Below are 23,392 nucleotides of genomic sequence, written 5' to 3'. Positions count from 1 at the left end.
TTTTCCACAATTATCCTACATCCTTAAGATACATTCCCACATAGTCACCAGATTTCTATCTAAAGATTTGAAAAATTATGCAGTTCTTTTGGTATGCAGTGCACCTTGTGGATTATACTTTGTACTTCACCCTTTGGTACCTGCTGGGACAGGAGTCCACTTACAGTTGAAGAAGCAAAATAGGGTGGTGAGGAGAATCAGTAATGCCTTGCAAGGAACACCTCTAGAAAGGACCACAACAGGTGTTCCAGGCAAAGTGGGATTAACATTCTCAGACAAGGGTGGAAGTGTTACTTCTACTGGCAAAAAGGATTCAGCAGAATTTAAGAGTTCAACAGCCCAAACTTTATTGGCATCTCCCCATATGTCCCCATTCCACTTTTCAGGCTCCCATTCTGTCCTAGCCAGTGCCCTCACTTTAACAGGAGACATTGCTTGAGGTTGGGAATTCATGTTGTTAATTCAGCCATTTACAGGATGAGACTGTGGGTTTGATTTTCAGAAGTCTCAGTCCTATGGTTAAGAAGGGTTTCTTTCAGATAAAATATAAAAAGCTTTCAGGTCATTAATGTGAAGCTTCAGCTGGGAATTTGAAGCACTGAACTCAGACTTTTTCTTCTTTGTCCAGCTCAGTTGGGAGCAACCAGCCAGTCCCATCCATTTTGGTCGAACCTTGCTTGACTAAAATGCTCTAAGGTCAGATTTGAAGGGGTATATGCACCCCAATGTTTATAGCAGCATTATCAACAATAGCCAAACTATGGAAAGAGCCCAAACGTCCACTGACTGATGAATGAATAAAGATGATATGGTATATTGGGGGCACCTGGGTGGCTCAGTCAATCATCTGACTCTTGACTTGGCTCAGGTCATGATCTCAGGGTTATGGGATCAAGCCTCACATCAGGCTCTGTGCTCAGCAGGGAGCTACTAGTCCCTCTCCCTCTGCTCTTCTTCTTGCTCATGCTTTCTCTATATATAAATAAAATCTTTTTTTATGTGGCATACATATACACAGTGGAATATTAGTCATCAAAAAATGAAATCTTGCCATTTGCAAGTACGTGGATGGAGCTAAAGTGTATTATGCTAAGTGGAATAAGTCAGAGAAAGACAAATACCATATGATCTCAGTCATATGTGGAATTTAAGAAAGAAAACAGATGAACATATGGGAAGGGCAGAGCAAGAAGGAAAGAGGGAAACAAACCATAAGATAGAGAACTGAGGGTTGATGGAGGAAGGTGGACAGTGGGATGGGTTAGATGGGTGATGGGTATGAAGGAGGGCACTTGTGATGAGCAAAGGGTGTTATATATAAGTAATGAATCACTGAATTCTACTCCAGAAACCAATATTGAACTATATGTTAAATTAAAAACTGACCATTTTAAATGCTAAATCAGAAACTCTCAGGGTTGGGCCAAGCAATCTGTATTTAAAGCCCTCTAGTGATTCTGATGCTCCTTCAAGTCTAAGAACCACTGATTCAACAGAACAGATCAACAGGGAGGAACAGCAGTTGGGAGTCAACCACAATGTTTTATTACAATTAGCCAGTATATGTTGCTTACAATGAAAGAATCTTAGGAGATTCATCATACATTAAAGGTTCTTAGTAGCAAACAACAGAAAATAACTCTACTGAATTGGGCAAAAAAGGAATTTATTAACATTTGTATTAAATAGTTCAAAGAACCAACGGGAAGGCTGAAAAACCAGGCTTAGGAAGCGGCAGGTTTTCGGGCATGGGCATCTAGGTAGCTCACAACCCAGCCAACACATACCACAGCAATTATCCAGTTAATATGTCTTCCTAGGAGGGGAACCTGGGTGGCTGAGTCAGTTAAGTGTCTGCCTTCAGCTCAGGTCATGATCTCAGGGTCCTGGCATGGAGCCCCATGTTGGGCTCCCTGCTCAGCAGGGAGTCTGCTTCTCCCTCTCCCTCTGCCTCGCCCCCTGGCTTGTGCTCTCTCCTGCTCACTCTCTCTCAAACAAATAAAATCTTTTTAAAAAGTACATCTCCCAAGGAAGTATCACCAGACACTCACCAATACCTCCACTAAATCTTTGACTATCACTGCTGGGAATAATCTCTGAACTCCTCTAAGGTCTTTGTGCCATTGTCTCCAAAGACTTGGAGGAAGCATCTGACAGAAATATTGACAGAATTTAGTCACATGACCATGCCCTAGCTGCAAAAGGCAGGAAGAAGTAGTATTTGGCCTTCTTCCCTAAAAAGCTTAGAGTAGTAAGAAAGATCTACACTTAAGAGACAATTACAGCAAAATGTACTAAGTACAAATAGTGAAAGTGTGTACAATGTGTTATGGAAAAACCATAGATAAACTTAAGACAGTCTTGGAGGACTGGGGTCAGAATCCAAGAGATCAAGGAGCTTCAGAGAGAAGCATTCATGAAACTACAGAAACACATCTAACTGGTTAAATTGCCAGCAATCCCATCCTAATATCTGAAGTCCTGCCGAACCATCTTGTGAGTAAAACTATAAAGTTTCACCTCTTTCTCTTTTTCATGCCCACCCACCAAGGAAGGCCCACCAAGCTCCCAACTTCAGTACCTTTCTTTCCCTTGGTGCCATCCCTACTGGGGACTATCAACCCACTAATGAAGCCCAGTTGTATTGTCTTTCATTCTGAGTCTTAGATTTCCACAAGTAACAAAGAAATGTAAACATATAATAAAGGAGGAGTGGGGGTTGGGGGTGGACGATCTTGAGCCCCACTGCCCAGTTTCTTTCCCTTCCTTCCCTCCAGTCTTTGAAAGAGCCTCAAAGAACACCGCTAGTGTTCCTGAGAGTAATCTAAAGCCACTATTCACTCATTATTTTCTTAAAATTCCAATGGACCTCAAATAATGCGTCCAAAAGTAGAAATTGAACCTGAAACTAATGTAACATTGTCTGGCAACTATACTCCAATTAAAAAAATCACTTCATTAAAAAATGAACAGCAAATTCAATGTGCAGATCACTATCACTGGCACAATCTACAGCAGTTTTAAATTAACAAATTTTTACTTTGCTCTCCAAGTAAAACATACTCAGTTCAAGATTATTGATTCCTATAGCAAAAAGTAAATTAAAATCCAAAATACTAATAAGCAAATGGGGAAAATGGTAATAAACTGGATTTTCTTTTATTCCATCTCCTTTTATAAGGAGAAATGGAGTAAGGATTTAGTGCAACATAGTTAAATATTTTTTTCCTCTGTGACATAATTGAAGATTTCTACCGAGTTTTCCTGATGAAAGGAAAGGGCAGTTTATTTAGCCCCTAAATCATATTTTAAAGAATAAACAAAGTTTTGTTTTTAAATGATTCCTAAAAGGTAAAAATAAGCCTTTCAGGTTGCAGAGCTCAACTAGGACAAATGGTGCAACCTTTGTGAGTTGGGAGGCTTGGAGATTTCTTCTTTTTTTTTTAAGCCATTTTTTCACAGAGGATTCCTTCCACACCATTTCTGAATTACTTTTTTGAAGACACTTACTGAGGACTGGTAGCTAAGGCAAGAGTACCATGGGAAATTAGGGAGATAGCATTACTGCGTGAACCCCTTTTCCTTTGGGAAAAAAGGTCAAAAGGGTTACACCATTTTGTGTCAAAGCTGGTAGAAAGAATAAGAATTAAACCCCTTATTTGTTTTTATTTTTCCTGTCATTTTAATGTAAGATTGAAACAGTCAGCGACAACAACATTGGAGGTCCCACAGAGGGCTGCATGCTTTTGCAAGTAAGACACCTTTGTTAACACATTTGAACTTAATGAATATGGGGGTTTCAAGCATTTTTGTCAGCACACAAATCATTCACAACCACCTTCTAAGATACTTATTTTCTACCTTTTCCAAAAAAAAAAGGGGAGGGGTGTCATTCTCACTTACTTGAACCCCACCACCACTGAAGGATTCAAAGCTCCTGGACTCAAAAGTGGTAAGAACACACAGGTAAGTATAACTGGTAGTCCCAAGCTTGTTTGAAATGTCTGAAGAACAGTAAACACTACACAACAAATACCAAATTGATTATTATCGTTTTTATAAAGTAACGATTAAAACCCTGTAAGACTGACACTTTCTGTACCCAGGGTGTAATAGTCATAAAGCCTTCATTCTTAATGATATCAGGTTTTAGAAATTAACATTTTTTGAAAGCTTTCCAAAGTAGTCATCGCTTTCATAAACTATACACACAAGTGCACATTACACTAACATACGATTCTCTACAGAAGCATCTTCTCATCTAGTAGCTCTTACGTCTCAAGTTATAGAGCATAGAAAGCAATAAGGACCAAAAACAAACTCCCCTTCCCCGGTTGTTAGCAGGTAGTACTTGGTTTTTTTGTTTTTTGTTTTTTGTTTTTTAAAGAAAGTGATGAAAAAAATCAGAAATTTTGCTTCCAGCGTTTGACTTCAACTGTTTACTTTCTTATCGTCTTCTGGTACCACCATATCCTAAAATGAGAAGAGTAAAATTTATATTCACTTTTAAAGATGCACTGGCATTGCTTATAAAACTACTATAGGAATACATTTGTTAACAAATGAATAAAAAAACATGAGGGAATGAGGGAGCAAGTGGGGACCCTCCCAGTCACCCAGGCATCAAGTTGACTAGACTCCAACATGCTGCTTTTGGGAAACCAAAGAACAGGTATCCTATGGTAGGACCAACATGGTATGGGCAATACTCAATGTCTAAGCCAAAAAGCAGAGAGGCCAATGGAGCCAGCCATGCCCTGTTCCTATCACAACTCCAGGGACAAGAGAAATACTCTGGGGGCAAATTTTAGGCTTCCAAACGTAAATGTTACTTAGTCCACCTCCCCCCCACACACACACATACTCAAATGCACTAACAGTTTACAAGATGACAAGTGTTCCCATCTGGAAAGTCAAATTTTTTTCAGGTTTTCCTTTAGGCTATTTGGTAATGTTTAATGATTTTCTTCATATAAGTCCCAAAGACTTCTAGTTGATATTTATGGGGTTGTTTTTACAATTTTTGTTCCCACTAAGAATGAGTTTTCTTGTTGTGTTATGTACTATGTAGCTGTATTTTTATATATCCTCCCAATCACTATGTCCCCTTCTTCTCCTTCAAAGTAACCACTACCTTAACATCTAACACCATAGGTTAGCTTTGCTTATTTTTAAAGATGTATATAAAATATGAATGTTGTAATCATATTCAAATATATTCCTTTGTGTCTGGCTTCTTTCTTTTCTTTTTATATTTGGTAGATCTATCTACATTATTTCATACAGCATTTATTCTCTCTCCCTGTTGCATTCCACTATATGGCCATGACTCAATTTATTCATCCAGTTTGCTGCTGTTGGCTACATGGGTTTTTTCTAGTTGGAGGCTATTTGGAATAAAGATGCTATGAACATTCTCGTACTTATCCTTCAGTGTACAAATGTATGCATTTCTGTTGACATATATCTGAGAGTGAAAATGCTGAGTCTTGAGTATATTTATGCTCAATTTTAGTAGGTAATGCCAAACATTCTTCTTTTTTTTTCAAACAGTCTTTCAAAGTGATTGTATCAATTTATATTCACACTAGTACTATGAGAAATTCACTCTTATACTTTAAAACATATTTAAGTAAGTCTTCAGTCATTATCAAGAATGAATATCTATTCTATAACTTTCCCCTGCTGAAGAGGACGAACGAAATCCACAGCAATCTATTACTACTTCATTACTCATGTCCTCCCATCCTCTGTTAATTAGCTGGATGTTTAAAAACAAATAGTTATTTTTAAATTTTTTATATTATATCTTTGCTTTTTACAAAATTCCCTCTTAGCATATAGCAATAAACATTACCACTGTTATTTTTGACAATTATTTAAATTAAAGGATGGATTTATTTATTTACTGGATTTTACCGAATTTTAAAAGTTCAAACTTCTACCTAGAAAATTCCATCTTAGAGCTTAAAAAAAAGAAACCTAGAGGTCATAGAATTAAACATCTGTGGAAACCAACGTTCAGGAAGGTTTAAGGTAAAACCCCGCTTAGCAGCAAAAGTAAGTCTAAACCAAATCCCTGTTTGATTTTTAAAGAATGTTTAGATGTGAGAGGAAAGAACGAATCTGATCTATATTTTAATCTCAGTTAATTGTGCTATTAATATTTCTGATGAGTATGCCAAATAAAACTATTATTGCTAATATATAGTTAATAACCATCTTCTTAAGTTTCAAAACTATCTCTGTACTTCACTGCTACATAATAGGAATTTCTGTGTTTTCACTCTTACCTGACGCTGTTCTGGTTCTTGTCTCTGAGCTTGATGATGCCGAATAGCTACCCGAGGTTCCCCGAAGTGGTGAGTAAGCACGGCTATTCCATGTGCTGGAGTAGGAAGGAGGATGAGATGGGTAGTACCATGAGTCTGAAAAGGGTGTTGCTGCTCTATTAAGACATAGACACATATCAGGCATTTTTCTTGTGACTTTTAAATATCTTCCTATTCCTATATTCTCAGAAAAAAATACCTTTAACAAGTGTTTTTCGGGGATCCCTGGGTGGCGCAGTGGTTTGGCACCTGCCTTTGGCCCAGGGTGCGATCCTGGAGACCCAGGATCGAATCCCACATCAGGCTCCCGGTGCATGGAGCCTGCTTCTCCCTCTGCCTGTGTCTCTGCCTCCCTCTCTCTCTCTGTGACTATAATAAATAAATAAATAAATAAATAAATAAATAAATAAATAAAAAAGTGTTTTTCCTCATTGTTCTGGTATAATATGAAATAAATACATACTATTTGTATTTCTGATATTGTATAGTCACTGCCATGGGGGGCAAAGTGACAGGAAGAAAAGATTCTTTCTTCCAGAATTCATTCAGATAAAATCTAAAATTACTACCAATAATAATGAAGACATCCCGGGCAGTCTGGGTGGCTCAGCAGTTTAGCACCGCCTTTGGCCCGGGACATGATCCTGGGGACCCGGGATCAAGTCCCACATCAGGCTCCCTACATGAAGCCTGCTTCTCCCTCTGCCTGTGTCTCTACCCCCCACCCCACCCCACCCCTCTCTCTTTCTCTCTGTGTCTCTCATGAATAAATGAATAAAATCTAAAAAAAAAAAAAAAAAAATGAAGACATCCCAAAATCTGGCTCCAGGCCCTGTTTCAGCTTTTTTTCTCTTATCATTCTCCTACCAAGCCAGACTGCTAACTGCTCCTCAAATACTATGTTCTTTCCTGTCTTCTCATTTTCTCAGATGTTTAAGTAAACAGTCTTTTTCCTATCTCATAATATCTTTAAGGATGACATTGGGAAGAAGAAATATAATGAAAAAAAAAAAAAAAAAAAAAAAAACCCAACACAGACAACAGTACTGATGAAGTCCGTACAGCAGAGAATCTGATTTAATAGGATAATGTCACCATAATTTATTTTCCTTAACAAAACCAAATCCAGTCAACCTGCAAACCAAAGAAGCCTCTAAAGAAAAGTGGAATTAAAGGGCTAGTGAGATCAATGCAAAGCATACCTATTGCTGCCAAACAAATATCCTAATATTCCTCCAGTTCCCAAGCCAGTCCAGAACCCTGGTCCTGAATTGTCAAATCCTTGTTGTCCTGTGAAAGCACTGCCAAAACCAGAAGTTGCACCATGTGGTCCTAGAAATAAAAAAATGATTATATATCCTCACTTAAAACACAGCCCACAAAACCAAAAAAAACCATGGCATTTAAAATATCTTATTTGTGCTATTTATTATTAATACTCAGCCCTCAACTCATAAACAAGTTACAGTCAAAAAGTGTATTTTTTTAAAGAGGGGGTGACTCTTGATTTCGGCTTGGGTAATGATCTCAGGATTGTGGGATTGAGCCCCACATCAGGCTCCCTGCTCAGCAGGGAGTCTTCTTGAGGTTTTCTCTCTCTCCATCTGCCCCTTGTTCCCTGCCACATACTCTCTCTCTGAAACAAATCTTTTTTATTCTTTTAAAAAATATTTTATTTATTTATTCATGAGAGACACAGAGAGAGGCAGAGACATAGGCAGAGGGAGAAGCAGGCTCCTCACAGGGATCCTGATGTGGGACTCAATTCCTAAACTGGGATCACACCCTGAGCCAAAGGCAGATGCTCAACTGCCAAGCCACCCAGGCATCCCAAATAAATCTTTTTTTTTAAAGGTCATTCATACAATACTGATCTATAACTAAGGAGCACCTTTCCCACAGACATGGCAAAAGAGGGATATATTTTAGAAGGAGGGGGGGATAGTTCCCTCCTGTAAAGTTACGTTTGTCCTGCTCAGGATCAGCTACTGAAGATGACGCCCCCCCCTGAGTTCCTTCATTTGCATTATGAACATCTGTAAAAGCTTCAGGTGTTGGCTGTACTTGAGTGTCTAATGGATGAATCCAAGTGGAAGCAGCAGCCAGATATTTTGGGAAGTCAGAACTTAAAGAGACCAAGAAAGTATCTTCTGCTTAGAAGAAATTTTTCTTTTTTTTTTAATTGAGGTATAGCATACATAAAGGAAAGTGTGCTAATCTCACATGAACATAATAAATTTGTACATATGTACCCATGCATGTAATCACTACCTACATCGATAAAACATTTCTAGGACCCCAGAAGGCTCCTTCATTACAATTCCCGATACCTACCCACATTAGAGATAAGCATTACCCTGAATTCTCTTACCATACTTTAGTGTAACCATTCCTGAACTTTATATAAATGTAATCATATACTACTCTTCTGTGTCTGGCACAAAATTATATCTTTGAGAGTCAACCCCCATTACTGCATTACATCAGTTTTTTGTTTTGTTTTTTTTAATTAATCTATAGTATTCCATTGTGTAAAAAAAATCACAATTTGTCCCATTCTTAATGTTTTGTTGTCTTTTTTTTTAAGATTTTATTTATTTATTCATGAGAAACACACACACACACACACAGAGAGAGAGAGACATCAAAAGACAACATTAGCAGAGTGGGAAGGCAAGCCACAGACTGGGAGACAGTATTTGTAAAATGTTATTTCCAACACCAGGTATTTATCTACAATATGTGCTGCCCAAATAAGCACTAGAATATGTAAAGAACTCTCCTACAAATCTGAGGAAAGACACACAACCCAATTTTTAAAATGGACAGAGACTTGAACAGCCATTTTATTATAGAAGATATCCAGATGTCCAGTAACAATATGAAAAGGTGCCTGGTATCATTAGTCTTCAGGAAAATGCAAATTAAACCACACTGAGTTAGTTCATTATTAACCACCATATAACCACCATATCAGCTAACTTTAAAAAGACAGAGTAGCAAGTAATGGCAAGGATGTAGGAGTTGAATGGTACTTGATGGTAGGAGTTAAAATAGAAAATACTTTGGAAAACTATCACTGCCTACTAAAATTAAACCTCCTCCTCCCCTATGACCCAGCAGTTCCATTCCTCAATATATACCTAAGAGAAATGTATGCATTTGTATACAGAAAGACATATACGGAATACTTACAACAGTTTTATTCATAACAGTCAAAAACTGGAAGTAGAATGTCCATAAACATTAAGAATGGGGGATCCCTGGGTGGCGCAGCGGTTTAGCGCCTGCCTTCAGCCCAGGGCGTGATCCTGGAGTCTCAGGATCTACTACTTCTACTTCTCCCTCTGCCTGTGTCTCTGCCTCTCTCCCTCTCTCTGTGTCTCTCATGAATAAATAAAATCTTTAAAAAAATTAAAAAAAAAAAAGAAGAAGACGACATATCTGCTTTGGTTTCCCAATCCAACTACTTTGTATTTCAGAAACCAGCACAAGATTCACTATCTCCCATCTACCCTATTTAATGCCATTAGAGAAACATACCTGTGTATTCAGACTTAAAGCCCGAGGGAGGGGGTCCTGCTGAGTTGGTGAATCTCTGATAATGATAGGAATTTGGAGGATACTCAGAATAAGGTGGAGGAGAATCTTGACCATCACTAAGGAACAATTTATAAACTCCATAAGCAATAGCAAGTAGTACCAGAATGGTAATCAATCCACGGATGCCACTAGAATCTGGGGAGTACAGCTTGTCATAATAATTAGAGAAAGAGTTAAAGCCATGGTTTTTCCCAGACTCTCTCAATTTCTTCAGGCCAAGTTCTGTGTAATCTAAGTTATACTCCAAGCCACAGGAACCTCTTAGTACATACTGGTCTTCAGAGAATTCATAGCCTTCACAGCTCACCATAGTTTTTCCAAATTTATACGCAATATCTAAATCGGTCTTACATTCCCACTGTGAAGAAAAACAGAAATAGGTTATTAGAATCAAAAATTTTTTTTCATTTAATATGTACTACTTGGGCTATATAGCTGTCATAAAACTGCAAAACAAAGTCAGGGAATGACAAAATTTAAAACAGTGAGTCCTGTGTCAGGGAAAAGTAACCTCGGGATTTCAAAGCTAGATACTAAGTACCTGAGTGTTTATTACTATTCCTTAATCTTTACATATATATGTAAGCAATTCTTTTGTACATATTAAACACTTCACAATTTTAAATGTTAAGCAAAATTTTTAAATGTCAACTTTTTGCACTGTTTTTCAAGATGTTTTCTTTAAAAATAAAGGTTTGGGGGGCACCTGGGTGGCACAGTCAATTAAGCAACCAACCAACTCCTGGTTTCCACTCAAGTCATGATCTCAGGGTCATTAATTGAACCCCGCCATAGTAGGCTCTGCACTCTGCACTGAACACACTCCGCTTAAGACTCTCTCTCCCTCTGTCTCTGCCCTACCAGCACCCCATGAGTGCTTTCTTTCTCTCTCTGAAATAAATCTTTAAAAAATAAATAAATAAAAGTAAAAATAGACTTTTTTTTTAAGTTAAGACTCAAAACTCAGCATCATATATGAGTATCTGGTAACTACATATAGTATCCGAGAGATTATATAACCTTCTGAAAAAAACTTTCTGCACAAATTTTATAATACTATCAACTAACTTTCCATGGTCCAATCCTGTAAGTCAATTCTCTTAAAAAAATTTTTTTAAGTAATCTCTACTCCCAGCATGGGGCCTGAACCTCACAATCCCAAAATCAAGAACCACATGTTCTACCAACTGAGCCAGCGAGGTGCCCCATTTCTTAAAAAAAAAAAAAAAAAAAAAAAATATTTACGATATTTAGAAAAATGCAAAAAGAATTCATGCTATCCTCAAAAATTTCTACCTTAAAGTCCACTACCCTTACCTGTTTACTCCCTCTCTTGCTCTCTCTTAAATAGATAAAAATCTTTAAAAAAAAAAAGTCTGAGTTTATTTTGAGCTAAATAAGTAATATATTTCTTTAATAGCATTTAAAGAGACACAAGCTAAAATAGATCTTCTGCATTTCTTTAACTTTTTGGCCAAATTATCTTCCTCTCCCAAATTTCAGATATGCTATTGTATTTTTTTATAACAGCTTTATTGAAATATTATTCACCTATCATACATTCACCCATTTTGATGGTTTTTAGTATATCCACAGTTGTGCAACCATAAGCCCAACCAACTTTAGGATATTTTCATCACCGCAAAAAGAAATCTCTTATCCATTAGCAGTCACTCCTTTCCTCCCAAACCTCCCAGCCCTAGGCAACTACAAATCTTTTTTTTTAATATTTTGTTTTTGTTTTTAAGATTTTATTTATTTTTTCATGAGAGAGACAGAGAGAGAGAGAGAGAGGCAGAGGCAGAGGCAGAGGGAGAAGCAGGAGCCTGCTTCTCCCTCTGCCTATGCCTCTGGACTCTATCCCAGGTCTCCAGGATCAGGCCCTAAGCTGAAGGTGGCGCTAAACTGCTGCGCCATCCGGGCTGTCCTACAAATCTGTTTCTATGGATTTCCCTATCCTGGACATTTCATACAAATGCAATCATATAATATTTGACTGCGCTTCTTTGACTTAGCACAATGTTTTCACACATGTATAGCATGTATCTGCCCTTCACTCTTTTTATGGCAGAATAATATTCCATTGTATGGATATACCACATTTTGTTTATTCATTCATCAATAATGGACATTTAGGATGTTTCTGTTTTTTGGCTATTATGAATAATGCTGCTAGAAACATTTATGTACAAATTTTTGTGTGGACATGTTTTTAATTCTTTTGGTTTTATACCTCATAGTGGAATGACTAGAGCATATAGTAATTCTATGCTTAACCTTTTGAGGAACTGCCAGTCCAAAGTAGCTGTACCATCTTATATTCCTAAGAGTCCACAATTCCCAATCATGTTAACATTATTTCTCAAAAGTAGGTTGGTATTCTTTGAGGAATGACAGTAAAATGACAACTAGCAGAGATCGCTGACCCCTACTCCCAAGTATGTATAGTTTTAAAAATTTACTATCTAAGAAGAAAATTCCAGTGAATATTTCCAGGCTTTAATATCAATTCATTTCTTTTGGAGTATGTTCTTCCAGAAAATGAATAACTGATTTATATTTATATATTTAACTTGAGATTTTTCTACATGTCTTTCCAAAATATACAAGTAATATCCCAATAAACACTTTATTGAATAAAAATTCGAGTTAGACTTAATCAACATAATGAACATTACCTGTACATCATAACCATCCCAACCTTTGTTCTGACATTGTATGACTTTTGGGGTGTAAGAATCACATCCAGCTGTGCCTCCAACACATTTCAACTGTGGGATTGGATCCAGCCTACGAGAGGTGGTATAGCGGTCATGATGGAGGGTAAGAGCTTTTATGTCCCGCAACAATATTCTGTCTAAAACAAGAACATAGATAAACAGGTAGTAAGCATACTGTCATAGAAAGTCATCCTAATAAAACCCGTCATAGGAAAACTTTCAAAAATAAGTGGGTGTACAATTCTATATTGTTACTCAAGCAAGAGGGATGTCTTGATTTCAAAATATTTACCTCCCAGGTATCAATTCTCAGTAAGATAATGAAAGATATTCACCACCAAGAGAAAATAAAACAGAGAAAGACATAAACACCAGAGGACTAAAGAAAGAATAATGGCATACTGAGGGACAAGGAAACCCCAAGGAGAATGATAAACAAAGACAGCAGGATGACAACCATAGGCCAGGCAGAGAGTAAGAGTACTGCTCAAAAAGGCTACCAACAAAATTCCCTGTTGCTACCATACCATCTTTTTTAAAACCTACGGAAAGAATGTCCAGGTGAACCCAGCTTTGGTTTTTATCTGTATTTGGTTTGTCTTGACTTTGAGTTGATGGAAGTTCCTCCTCTTCCCCCCCCCCACCCCGTGTCCTACTACCTGGGATCAGATGAAGGACACTCGTATCACTCCATAGAAGCATTCTGGCTTTAACCTATTCCTGACTGCCACAGATAAACCACGGTAACCTGAGAAGCAAAAGATAAAGAGCATCCTACTCCTTCTGACCATACTTCTGCCAGATGTACAATATTGGACTACTAGAGCTTTCAAAAGATGCCCTAATTATGGGGAGTCCTGTGTTTCCCATATCTTTCCGCAGTGATTTCCCCAAAAGCAGCACTTAAAATCTCAGGAAACCTGAAGCCAGAAACTTTTTTCACACTGCTAAGAAAACAGTTGTCAGTTTCTCAAAAACTTTTAGGGTTTTACCACAAACGTGGGTCAAAAAATCAGAATAAAAAAATTATTCATTCAAAAATCAGTTAAGTAGCTACCTCCAGGAAAGGAAATGTACTTAGGAAGGAACATGCAGAATTCTTCTAACGTTCTTTCTCTTAACTGAATGGGACTACATTGATGTTTGTTTTATTCTTCTTTAAACTATTCACGTATTTTTAATTTATTCATTTTTATATATGATATATTTCAAGATTTTCTTTTAATAGTGAAACCCACTCTTCCTCCAATTTCACATTTCTGTGATAACCCAAATTAACAACCTAATAAATACTTTTTTCTTGCTTACCCAGACACATATACAGGAGTTGTTTTGTTTATTAGTTTATTTTTATAAAAACTGAAACATACAGTCCACATCATTCTTCGCATGGTTTTTCCACTTAATCATACATTGTGGACATTCCCTCCTATCAGCAGATATAGATAGTATTTATACTTATTTACCAAAAAAGGACTTAATAGATGCAACTAAGCTGAGATTATCAGCCGCATTCTCACCAAAATGTAATAAAACTAGAAATATGACATAGAACATATAATAACATATATAACCAATAATGAAAAAACAGTTGAATATCAGTAGCAACAAAGAAAGTAAATTTCGACTACATATACCAAAATATACTATTAAACCTATAGTAGTCTAAACAATATAGTATTGGCAGAGGATTAGAAAAATTGATCATCATACACAATGTATAAAAATTAATCCATGATGGCTAAAAACTTACCATAAAACATACTACAAATAAAAAGTACTGGAAGAAAGCACAATAGAATATGTTTATGATCCCGGTACGGAGAATTCTTCCTAAGAGACCAAAAATAAAAGATTCACCAGCAAGATAAAGACTATAATTGATCAAATTATGTTCAATGTATGAAAATCCAGAATCCATAACGATACTCAAAGAGAATGCCAAAACCTCATTTGTCACTAAAAGTTACTACCTAAGCCCTTACTCTGAAAATCAGTAATTAAAGATTAAAAATTAAATTTTTATTCTTTCCCCTAGGAACTGTAATCTTAAATAGCCTCAGGGAAAACGGAAATTTCAACTTCACTGAAGAATGACACCTAATAAATGCAGAAGAAATGACAGAACTAGAAAAAGTCATCATTTTGTAATGCCCAAAGAAACTGATTCAGACAAGGATTTATTAGTTTTAAAATCATTAAGAGACTGGATATTGGTATGGTGCCAAGTAACATTACAAGAGTGCTTTCTGTAAAAATGTAATTTCATAAGGGTTATAAAGCCATTTTTAATCTACTACTTAATCTTAGCATCAATAATGGTAGAACAAATTGATATTACACCATCTACTATGATGTAATCCCCAAAAGTGTTTAACGTGAATTTTATCAATCCTTTAAACTTAACATCCTGTCTACAAGAAAAACAGAAAAGAAAAAAACAAGATAAAACACCACGAGAAAACAGAATCCAGAAGGTAGGATATTCTAAAGAACAACTGGGTCCACCCCCTCAGCAAAGCAGTATCTTAAAAAAAAAAGACTGTTCTACATTTAAGAAAACTTAAGGGAGAATACAATCAGATGGGATGCACAGGCCAGGACTGGATCTTGTTTTAAGACAGTTTAGACATTTCAGGCACAATTGTGACATCTGAATATGGAATGGATAATTAGTTGATATTAAGAAATTAAGATTCATTTTGTCAGGGGTAATGTTACTTTTACCTGTGGGGGAAAGTTCCTTTTTAATAAAGGGCGGGGATAGGTTATATTGAAGGATTTAGTGATGGCCTCTCATGATGCCTAAAACTGCACTGACATACCTGAACCTTAAATACAGAGTTGAAAGAAAACAGGAATATGTAAAGAAGACAACTTTCCACCAAAATTTAAAATATCTTTCCCATAATTCCTTCAGTAGACTGACTAGAATGACTTAGCACCCAGTAATTCTAGCAAAATGAGTATTTGGCTTTCCCAGTATTTACAAGGAGGTAGACAAGGAGAAGGTAGACCATGACTTCTAAGTGATCTTCCAATAGTATCTATCACACTTAGTGCAAACAGAAGAATTTTATTTAGAGTTTCTGGGCCTACAAAATCCAGAGAAATTCCCAAAATACAATCATGGTATAATAAGAGAATGTGATAAAACAGCTAGATATTTTATCAATTACCAAAAGTCAAAAGTTTTTTCTTTTCTTTTCTTTTAAAGTTTTTTCTAAACCTGTAATATCCAATTAAAAATGAAAATAGGAAACCTATCTCAAATTAGTGTCAAACTACATACATACATAAAATATCTGGAAATAAACTTAGGATCAATATGTGATCTATATTAAAAATACATATGTAATAAGATCTAAATAAATACAATACACTTCCCACCAGGAACCAAACTGGGATTTTTGGAACCAGGAAGAAATTATGTTAAAGGTCCTGTGGAAAAACAGATGTCTATAAATAACCAAAAATTTTTTGAAAAAAAAAAAAAACAAAACTGCTTTACCAGACAATAAAACTTACCATAAAATTACTATAATCAAGATAATATGGAATTAGAACAGAAATAGGCAAAGGAGGAGGGGATGGAGTAATTGGGTGATGGGCATTAAGGAGGGTAATTGATGTAATGAGCACTGGGTGTTAAATGCAACTGATGAATCACCAAATTCTACCCCTGAAACTAATAATACACTGTATGTTAACTAACTTGAATTTAAATTTTTTTAAATAATAATAATAATAATAAAAAGAAATAGACAAGGGAACTATAAAACAAAAGAAAGCCCAGAAATAAATCCAGATACATGTGGGAATTCAATAGGAGATAAATGAACTTTTTTGGAGTACATGGGTGGTTCAGTAAGTAAGCATCCAACTCTTGATTTCACTTCAGGTCATGATCTCTAGGTGGTAGGATCAAGCCCCCCACGGGGCTCTGCACAGGGCTCTGTATGGGGCTCCAAGCTCAGCTGGAGACAGATTGAGATTCTCTCTCTCCCTCTCCCTCAGCCCTCCCCCTGCTCATGTGGGTGTGTGTTCCCTGTCTCTCAAATAAGTAAAAAAAATCTTTAGGGATCCCTGGGTGGCGCAGCGGTTTGGCGCCTGCCTTTGGCCCAGGGCGTGATCCTGAAGACCCGGGATCGAATCCCACGTCGGGCTCCCGGTGCATGGAGCCTGCTTCTCCCTCTGCCTGTGTCTCTGCCTCTCTCTCTCTCTCTGTGTGTGACTATTATAAGTAAATAAAAATTTAAAAAAATAATAAAATAAAATAAAAGTCGGGCAGCCCAGGTGGCTCTGCGCGGCCTTCAGCCCAGGGCGTGATCCTGGAGATTCGGGATCGAGTCCCACGTCAGGCTCCCTGCACTGAGCCTGCTTTTCCCTCTGCCTGTGTCTCTGCCTCTCTCTGTCTCTCATGAATTAAAAAAAAATAAATAAAAATAAAAATAAAAGAATTTTAAGTAAATAAATAAGATATAAAATAAATAAAATAAAATAAAATAAAATAAAATAAAATGTCACAGCAGGTCATTTACACTTCCTCTCCCTTCAAGTTTCTGATCAAATGTCACCTCAAAGGTCACCTTTTCCCTGACCAATGTATAATTTGAAAGTCCCACTTCTGCCTGTACACCCTGTCTTCCTTCCTGTGTTATCATTGCCCATACTGCTTTTCAAGATATGACATGGTACCTACCAATTTGTGTATTATCTATTTCTCCTCAATAAATGTAAACTAAGATGCTCAGTTTTGTTCACTGCTATATTCCCAACACCCAGAAAAGTGACTTAAATATAAAAGAATTCCATAAAGAATTCTGAAAAGCCAGGTAATCGCTTTAGAACTGATACACTTTTTTTTTTCCAGGCAAACTATTCCTCTATGTTAGCTAAAAGCAAAGTAAGTGCATCCAAAGTCAAAAAAAAAAAAAAAAAAAAAAAGGAAAAAAAATACAAATTAGGGAACGATTATTTTTTTACTATAAGGCTTGATAAAACTTAACCTAATAAAATACTTTCACAGAAAAGTTCCTCAAAGTAAATTAAGGTAAAGCAGAATTTACTCCGCAAAATATTTTGGTGCTTTTTGTTCCAGAACAATAGCTTATAGAGTAGATAGACTAAGGGCTACCAAGAAGTGGTTCAGCATTAATTTAAATTTGGTTCCTCTTTTAAAATCCCCCCCCCCCCCACGACTCTTCATCTGTAAACATCCTTTTCTTTACTTAAGAATTGAGGGTTTGAGGTGCCTGGGTCGCTCAGTTGGTTAAGCCTACCACTCTTGATCTTGGCTCAGGTCATGATCTTGTGGTGGGGACAGAGCCTCAGGGCTGGGCTCCCTGCTCAGGTTCCTGCTTGAGATTCTCTCCCTCTCTCTCCTTCATCTCCTCCCCCTGCACTTGTGCTTACAGGAGAACACACACTCTCAAATAAATAAACCTACAAAAAATTTTAAAAAGAATTGAGGGTTCAACTAATGTTTCAATCCAGTTTTCAAACTATAATTCTGATCACAGTGTCCTCTTTAGGTACAACTTTCTAGGAATACATAAATACATGGACATTTAAATCCAATTTGGCTTTTATTACTAATAAAACATCCACATAAAATGAGTTACTCAAAGTCAAGTATTTGCAAACAGCAGCTTCTCTTCCATTTCAGCATTCAGAAATAAAATAGGATATTACAGAAGTAAATCTGTTGCTTAAGAAACATGGTCATTTCCTATCACCCAAGTCACAAATACAATATTGATACTTCTCATGCTTTTACATTTTCATTCTCCAAACAACAAAAAAATGTTTTAACTATTCAAGAGTCATTTTTATGTAATTCCAATTTGACAACATACATCATTAAATGGAAATCTGTATGTTTGTGTACATATACATACATAATTTAGGGCAGCCCCGGTGGCTCAGCGGTTTAGCGCCACCTTCAGCCCAGGGCCTGATCCTGGACACCTAGGATCAGGTCCCACATTCGGCTCCCTGCTTGGAGCCTGCTCCTCCCTCTGCCTGTGTCTCTGCCCCCTCCCCCTCTCCGTGTCTCTCATGAATAAATAAATAAAATCTTTAAGAAATAAAATTACACGGAATATTATTTATCCTGTAAAAATTCTTAAGAAAATTCTAATAACAGGGCAGCCCGGGTGGCGCAGCGGTTTAGTGCCGCCTGCAGCTCAGGGTGTGATCCTGGAGACCCGGGATCAAATCCCGCATCGGGCTCCCTGCATGGAGCCTGCTTCTCCCTCTGCCCGTGTCTCTGCCTCTCTCTCTCTCTCTGTCTCTCATGAATAAATAAATAAATAAAATCCTTTAAAAAAAAAAAAGAAAATTCTAATAACATAGTAAAAAAAACTTTTCTCCAGAAACCACTCATCATGTATCACTTTTTAAAATCCAGCGTGCGGTGAAAAGCAATGGAAAAGCCGACGCATAACGAGATGAACTTCACTCCAGTGGTCAGAATAAGCAGCTTGGGTTCTGCTCACAGCAGGAGTACAGTCTACGGTTCTGCTAACCGACCTGCAAGGTTTGCATCCCTGTCCACTAAGCATGACTCACAGACTGCCGGTGCTGTGGCAACGGTCAGCCGTAGCAACCGGCAGCCATGACAACAGGCAGCGAACATGACATCAGACAGCCATGACAACAGAGCAAGAAGAGCAGGTGAGTGTCGAACTTTCCAGTTCATCTTAGGGATGAGGACTGCAGTCCGAGAAAGGGGCCGGCAGACAAATGTTGGGAGTCCAGGGGAGGGAGAAAGGGGACCGAAAGAATACAGAGCCGTCCGCCCCGCCGACTCCCTAACAGTCCCCGCTTGTCCCGGAGGACGTCTAGGGAAAGCACAAGGGCCAGGCAGGGCGCAGATGAACAGAGATGAAGATGGAAGTGAGCGTTAGAGGCGCAGGTGAACAGAGAGGACGACGGAAGGGAGCAGTTAGGGGCGAACGGCAAGGATCGGCCGCCGGGCCTCGGGGCGCTAGCCGCGGGCGACAGAGAGGGCCGGGTGAGGACAGCACTCACCAGGGTCATTCCAGCCGAGGGCAGGGCCCGCGAGCGGCAGAAGCCAGAGGAGGAGGACAAGAGCGCGGCGTCCTGCAGCTTCCGGCCCACCGCCTGCGGCCATGGCTCCAGGGGAAGGTAGAGGGCGGCTGCCAGGCGCTCCAGGGCCGGAAGCCTGCGGCGGAAGTCCGCGCGCAACCGCACCGCGACGCCCGGAGCTCGGGCCGCCGCGGGGGGAAGTCTCCCCGCACAGCCGCAGCGAAAGTCCGTGCGCAAGAGTCACGTCACTGCCACTGCGTCGCGCGGGAGAACGCGAGGGGACGCTGCAGGCCCCGCCCCCAGCCGGCCTAGGCCCAGGGGCGGGGCCAAGGGCAGGACGCTCCCGCCGGGGGCGGATGCAGAAGCGGGACGCTGGGCGCTGGGGTGGGAACGAGGGACGCGACCGTGTTGCGTCTGGTCTGCGGCTCCGAAAGGTTCCGAGGGAAGGTGCCGCGGTTGTTGAGAGTGAAACCTGCGTGCGGGGGAACCTCGGTGGCTCAGCGGTTTCGCGCCGCCTTCGGCCCAGGGCCTGACCCTAGAGACCCGGGATCGAGTCCCACGTCGGGCTCCCTGCACGGAGCCTGCTTCTCCCTCTGCCTGTGTCTCTGCCTCTCTCTCTCTCTCTCTCTCTCTGTGTGTGTGTCTCTCATAATAAAATCGTAAAAAAAAAAAAAAAGAAACCAACGTGCTGAAACCTCCATAACCTTCCTGAGAGAAGTTCCTCTGCATCATAAAACTTTGTCTTCAGGACCCAACATAGGGCCTGGCACATGACTCGTCTCCCGCTACTGTTTGCTAAGATTTGGGTGAAAGGTAGCAAGGAGATAGGCTGTCTAGTTTCAGAAGCCCAGAACTTTTACCTATCTCCTGGTACGTGGAGGCAGTAAGAACTTACAAAATACCAGGAGGAGAAACTACCAGCTAAAGAGCCAGAGAAAACAGTTCTAAGAGTGTTATCTTATGTTTGAGGTCTGACGGCCCTGGGTTTCCCTCATTCATTCAACAAATGAAGGTTGAATGTCTAACAGCGCCAGGCACTGTCTTAGGGCATGGAGGATACAATGTCCCAGTACTTGTGGACCTTACACTGAAGTGGGATAGAAAAACAACATTAAATAATCAGTAGGCAAAGGTAATAGGCAGCGATAAATGCAGTGATGAAAATCAAACGGTGTTACATTAGAGACGGAGAGGCAACTTCAGGGAGGCATCTCCTTCCTGAGGAAGTGATTTTGAAGTTTGAGACCTGAATGAGAAAGAACCAGTCATATAAAGGTCAGGGGAAGATCCTTCACGGCTTGGAGAACCGTGGGTGCACAAGCCTAACCATGTGTTTTGAGGAACAGTCATTCTTTTAAGTCAGCCAGTAACTTTATATAGGGAGCATCCACCAATACCTACAAGTACCTGCCAGGCATTGTTGTAGGCACTGGGGATACAGTAGTGAAAATACAAAATTCAGGAGGTGGGAGAGGCAAACGAGCCCAATTATGACTGAAGCAAAGTAAATTAAGGGAAGAGCAGAACAAGAGGAGGCTGGGGGAACAGTGGGGGCTTGGAGTGGGACCAAGGGAGACTGGAAGAAAGATCATAGAAAATTCTATTCTCAACATGTTAAGTTGGCAGCGACTATTAAGCATCCAGAAGGCCACGTCAAACAGACACTTGAATATACAAGTCTGCATTTCGAAGCTAAAGTGAGCTTGGTAGTCATGTTATCAAAATGAAGATGGTATTTAATGCTCAGGAAAAAGTACATAGGAATGCATGGGAAGAGAATTTAGATAGGCAAAGAAGGAGGCCCAGAACTAAACTAAGAGAACACTATTATTTGAACACTGGGCAGAAGACCATCCTAGGAAGAGTCTGAAAAGTAACCTCTGGCAAGGCATGAGAAAAGCCAGGAGACTAGCTGTATAGTTGCCGGGAGAAAGAGGATGGTCAACAGTGTCCACTGTTGTTGAAAGGTTGAATCAAAAAAGTCACCTTTGGATTTTGCAATGTAAAGGTCATTAATTACCTTAAGAGAATTGCTGTTATTTGAAATCACATGATTTGCCAAGTATAGTTATAGACAGTGATGAACAAAACATTAAAGTCAACCAACTTACATTCTGGTAGGAAAGAGAGTCAACAGATAATATAGTTCAGTTAAATAATAAGCACATTGAAGAACAAACCAGAGTAACACACACACACACACACACACACACACACACACACACACTCTTAAATGCAGAAAACAAACTGGTGCTTACCAGAGGGGAGGTGACTGGGAGGATGGGTGAAATAAAGGGGATTAAGAGGTTTCCGGTTATAAAATAAATAAGTCACAGAGATGAAAGTACAGCATAGGGATTATTAGTCAGTAATATTGTAATAATGTTGTTTGGTGGCAAATAGTCACTACACTTATCAATGTGAGCACTGACTTACGTGTAGAATTGTTGAATCAATATGTTGTATGTCTGAAACTAGTATGTTAATTATACTTTGATTTTTAAAGATGTTATTGATTTATTTATGAAAGAGTGTGTGAGGGACAGGGGGAAAAGCAGAAACAGAGGGACAAGAAGACTCCATGCTGAGCTTGGAGCCCCAGGCAGGGCTCTACCCCACTAACCTGAGATCATGACCTGAGCTGAAACCAAGAGTCAGTCACTTAACTGACTGAGCTACCCAGATGCCCCATACTTCAATTTTTAAAGAAGAAGAAAACATCATAAAATGAAGTGCTATAATAAATAGGATGTCCAGAAAGGGTACTAAGAAACTACCATTTGACCTGAGACCTACATAATAAGAGTCAGCTTCTTAAATCATCTCTGTGACACATCAATAGGAATATGTGAACCTGATTTGGGTCCTGATTCAAAGAAACTAGAAAATAAATCACATTTATGAGACAATTGGAAATTCTAACACTGACTAGGTATATGATTTTAAAGAACTGTTTTTTAGGTTTCATAAATGTACTATGGTTATGTTATTCAATGGTTCTTTTAGAAACATACTAAAATATTAGAGATGAAATTATTTCTGGAATTTCCTTCAAAATAATTTTGAGGAAAATAATATGGGAGGTCGGGGAAGAGGATGGGAAGTATAGACAATATAACATTGAACATGTGTTAAGCTTTGAAGGTAGTTGATGGTACCTGGGAATTAATTATACCATTCTGACTCCTTTTTATATATTTAATTTTTCCAGAACTTTTCAAAACTAAAACTAAAAGCTTCCCTGAAGTTTCTCTGACTTGATCTGTAAGAATTAGTAATTCCCAGTACACAAAGTTGTGGAAAGGATGAAATCGGATGTTTAAAGCACAGGCACATACCAGTTTCACAACAAACAACAGTTCTGTTCCTCTCACCCCCATCCCCATCTTGTGAGTTAACTTTGGAGGATAAGAAGCTATTCTGAGTAACTTTTGAAACTATGTAAGGTAACACTGATTAACTATTTTGTTAGAATACTTAGGGAACCTTTAAAGGATATAACATCAACTAACGTTAAGGATTCGCCTTAACATTGATGGGATGAGTAACTGGGTATCATCCTGTAGTTGGCAAATTGAATTTACTTATTTATTTTTTAAAGATTTTATTTACTTATTTATGAGACAGAGAGAGAGAGAGAGAGGCAGAGACACAGGCAGAGGGAGAAGCAAGCTCCATGCAGGG

General features: G+C 38.7%; 1 protein-coding gene across 4 annotated transcripts; it reads right to left on the bottom strand.

Annotated features, from left to right (window-relative positions):
- Positions 1 to 1,522: 1,522 nt before the first annotated feature.
- Positions 1,523 to 20,031, bottom strand: SARAF (store-operated calcium entry associated regulatory factor). 4 transcript variants are annotated; one of them, XM_035699775.2, is made up of 7 exons: positions 19,054 to 19,146; positions 14,409 to 14,488; positions 12,614 to 12,792; positions 9,876 to 10,293; positions 7,535 to 7,664; positions 6,294 to 6,448; positions 1,523 to 4,473 (listed from the first exon to the last, which is right to left on the bottom strand). In XM_035699775.2, the coding sequence occupies exons 2-7, from the start codon at positions 14,416 to 14,418 to the stop codon at positions 4,448 to 4,450; spliced, it is 918 nt and encodes a 305-aa protein (XP_035555668.1). In that variant the 5' UTR covers positions 14,419 to 14,488; positions 19,054 to 19,146; the 3' UTR covers positions 1,523 to 4,447. The 4 variants fall into 4 exon arrangements, with proteins under 4 accessions (XP_035555668.1, XP_048950647.1, XP_025273330.1 ...); XM_049094690.1 differs by lacking the exon at positions 19,054 to 19,146 and adding an exon at positions 17,938 to 18,022; XM_025417545.3 differs by lacking the exons at positions 14,409 to 14,488; positions 19,054 to 19,146 and adding an exon at positions 19,691 to 20,031.
- Positions 20,032 to 23,392: the final 3,361 nt, after the last annotated feature.

The sequence above is a fragment of the Canis lupus genome, chromosome 16 (genome assembly GCF_003254725.2).
Source record: "Canis lupus dingo isolate Sandy chromosome 16, ASM325472v2, whole genome shotgun sequence".
Taxonomy (NCBI): Eukaryota; Metazoa; Chordata; class Mammalia; order Carnivora; family Canidae; genus Canis; species Canis lupus.
This window is presented reverse-complemented; position numbering and strand designations above follow the sequence as displayed.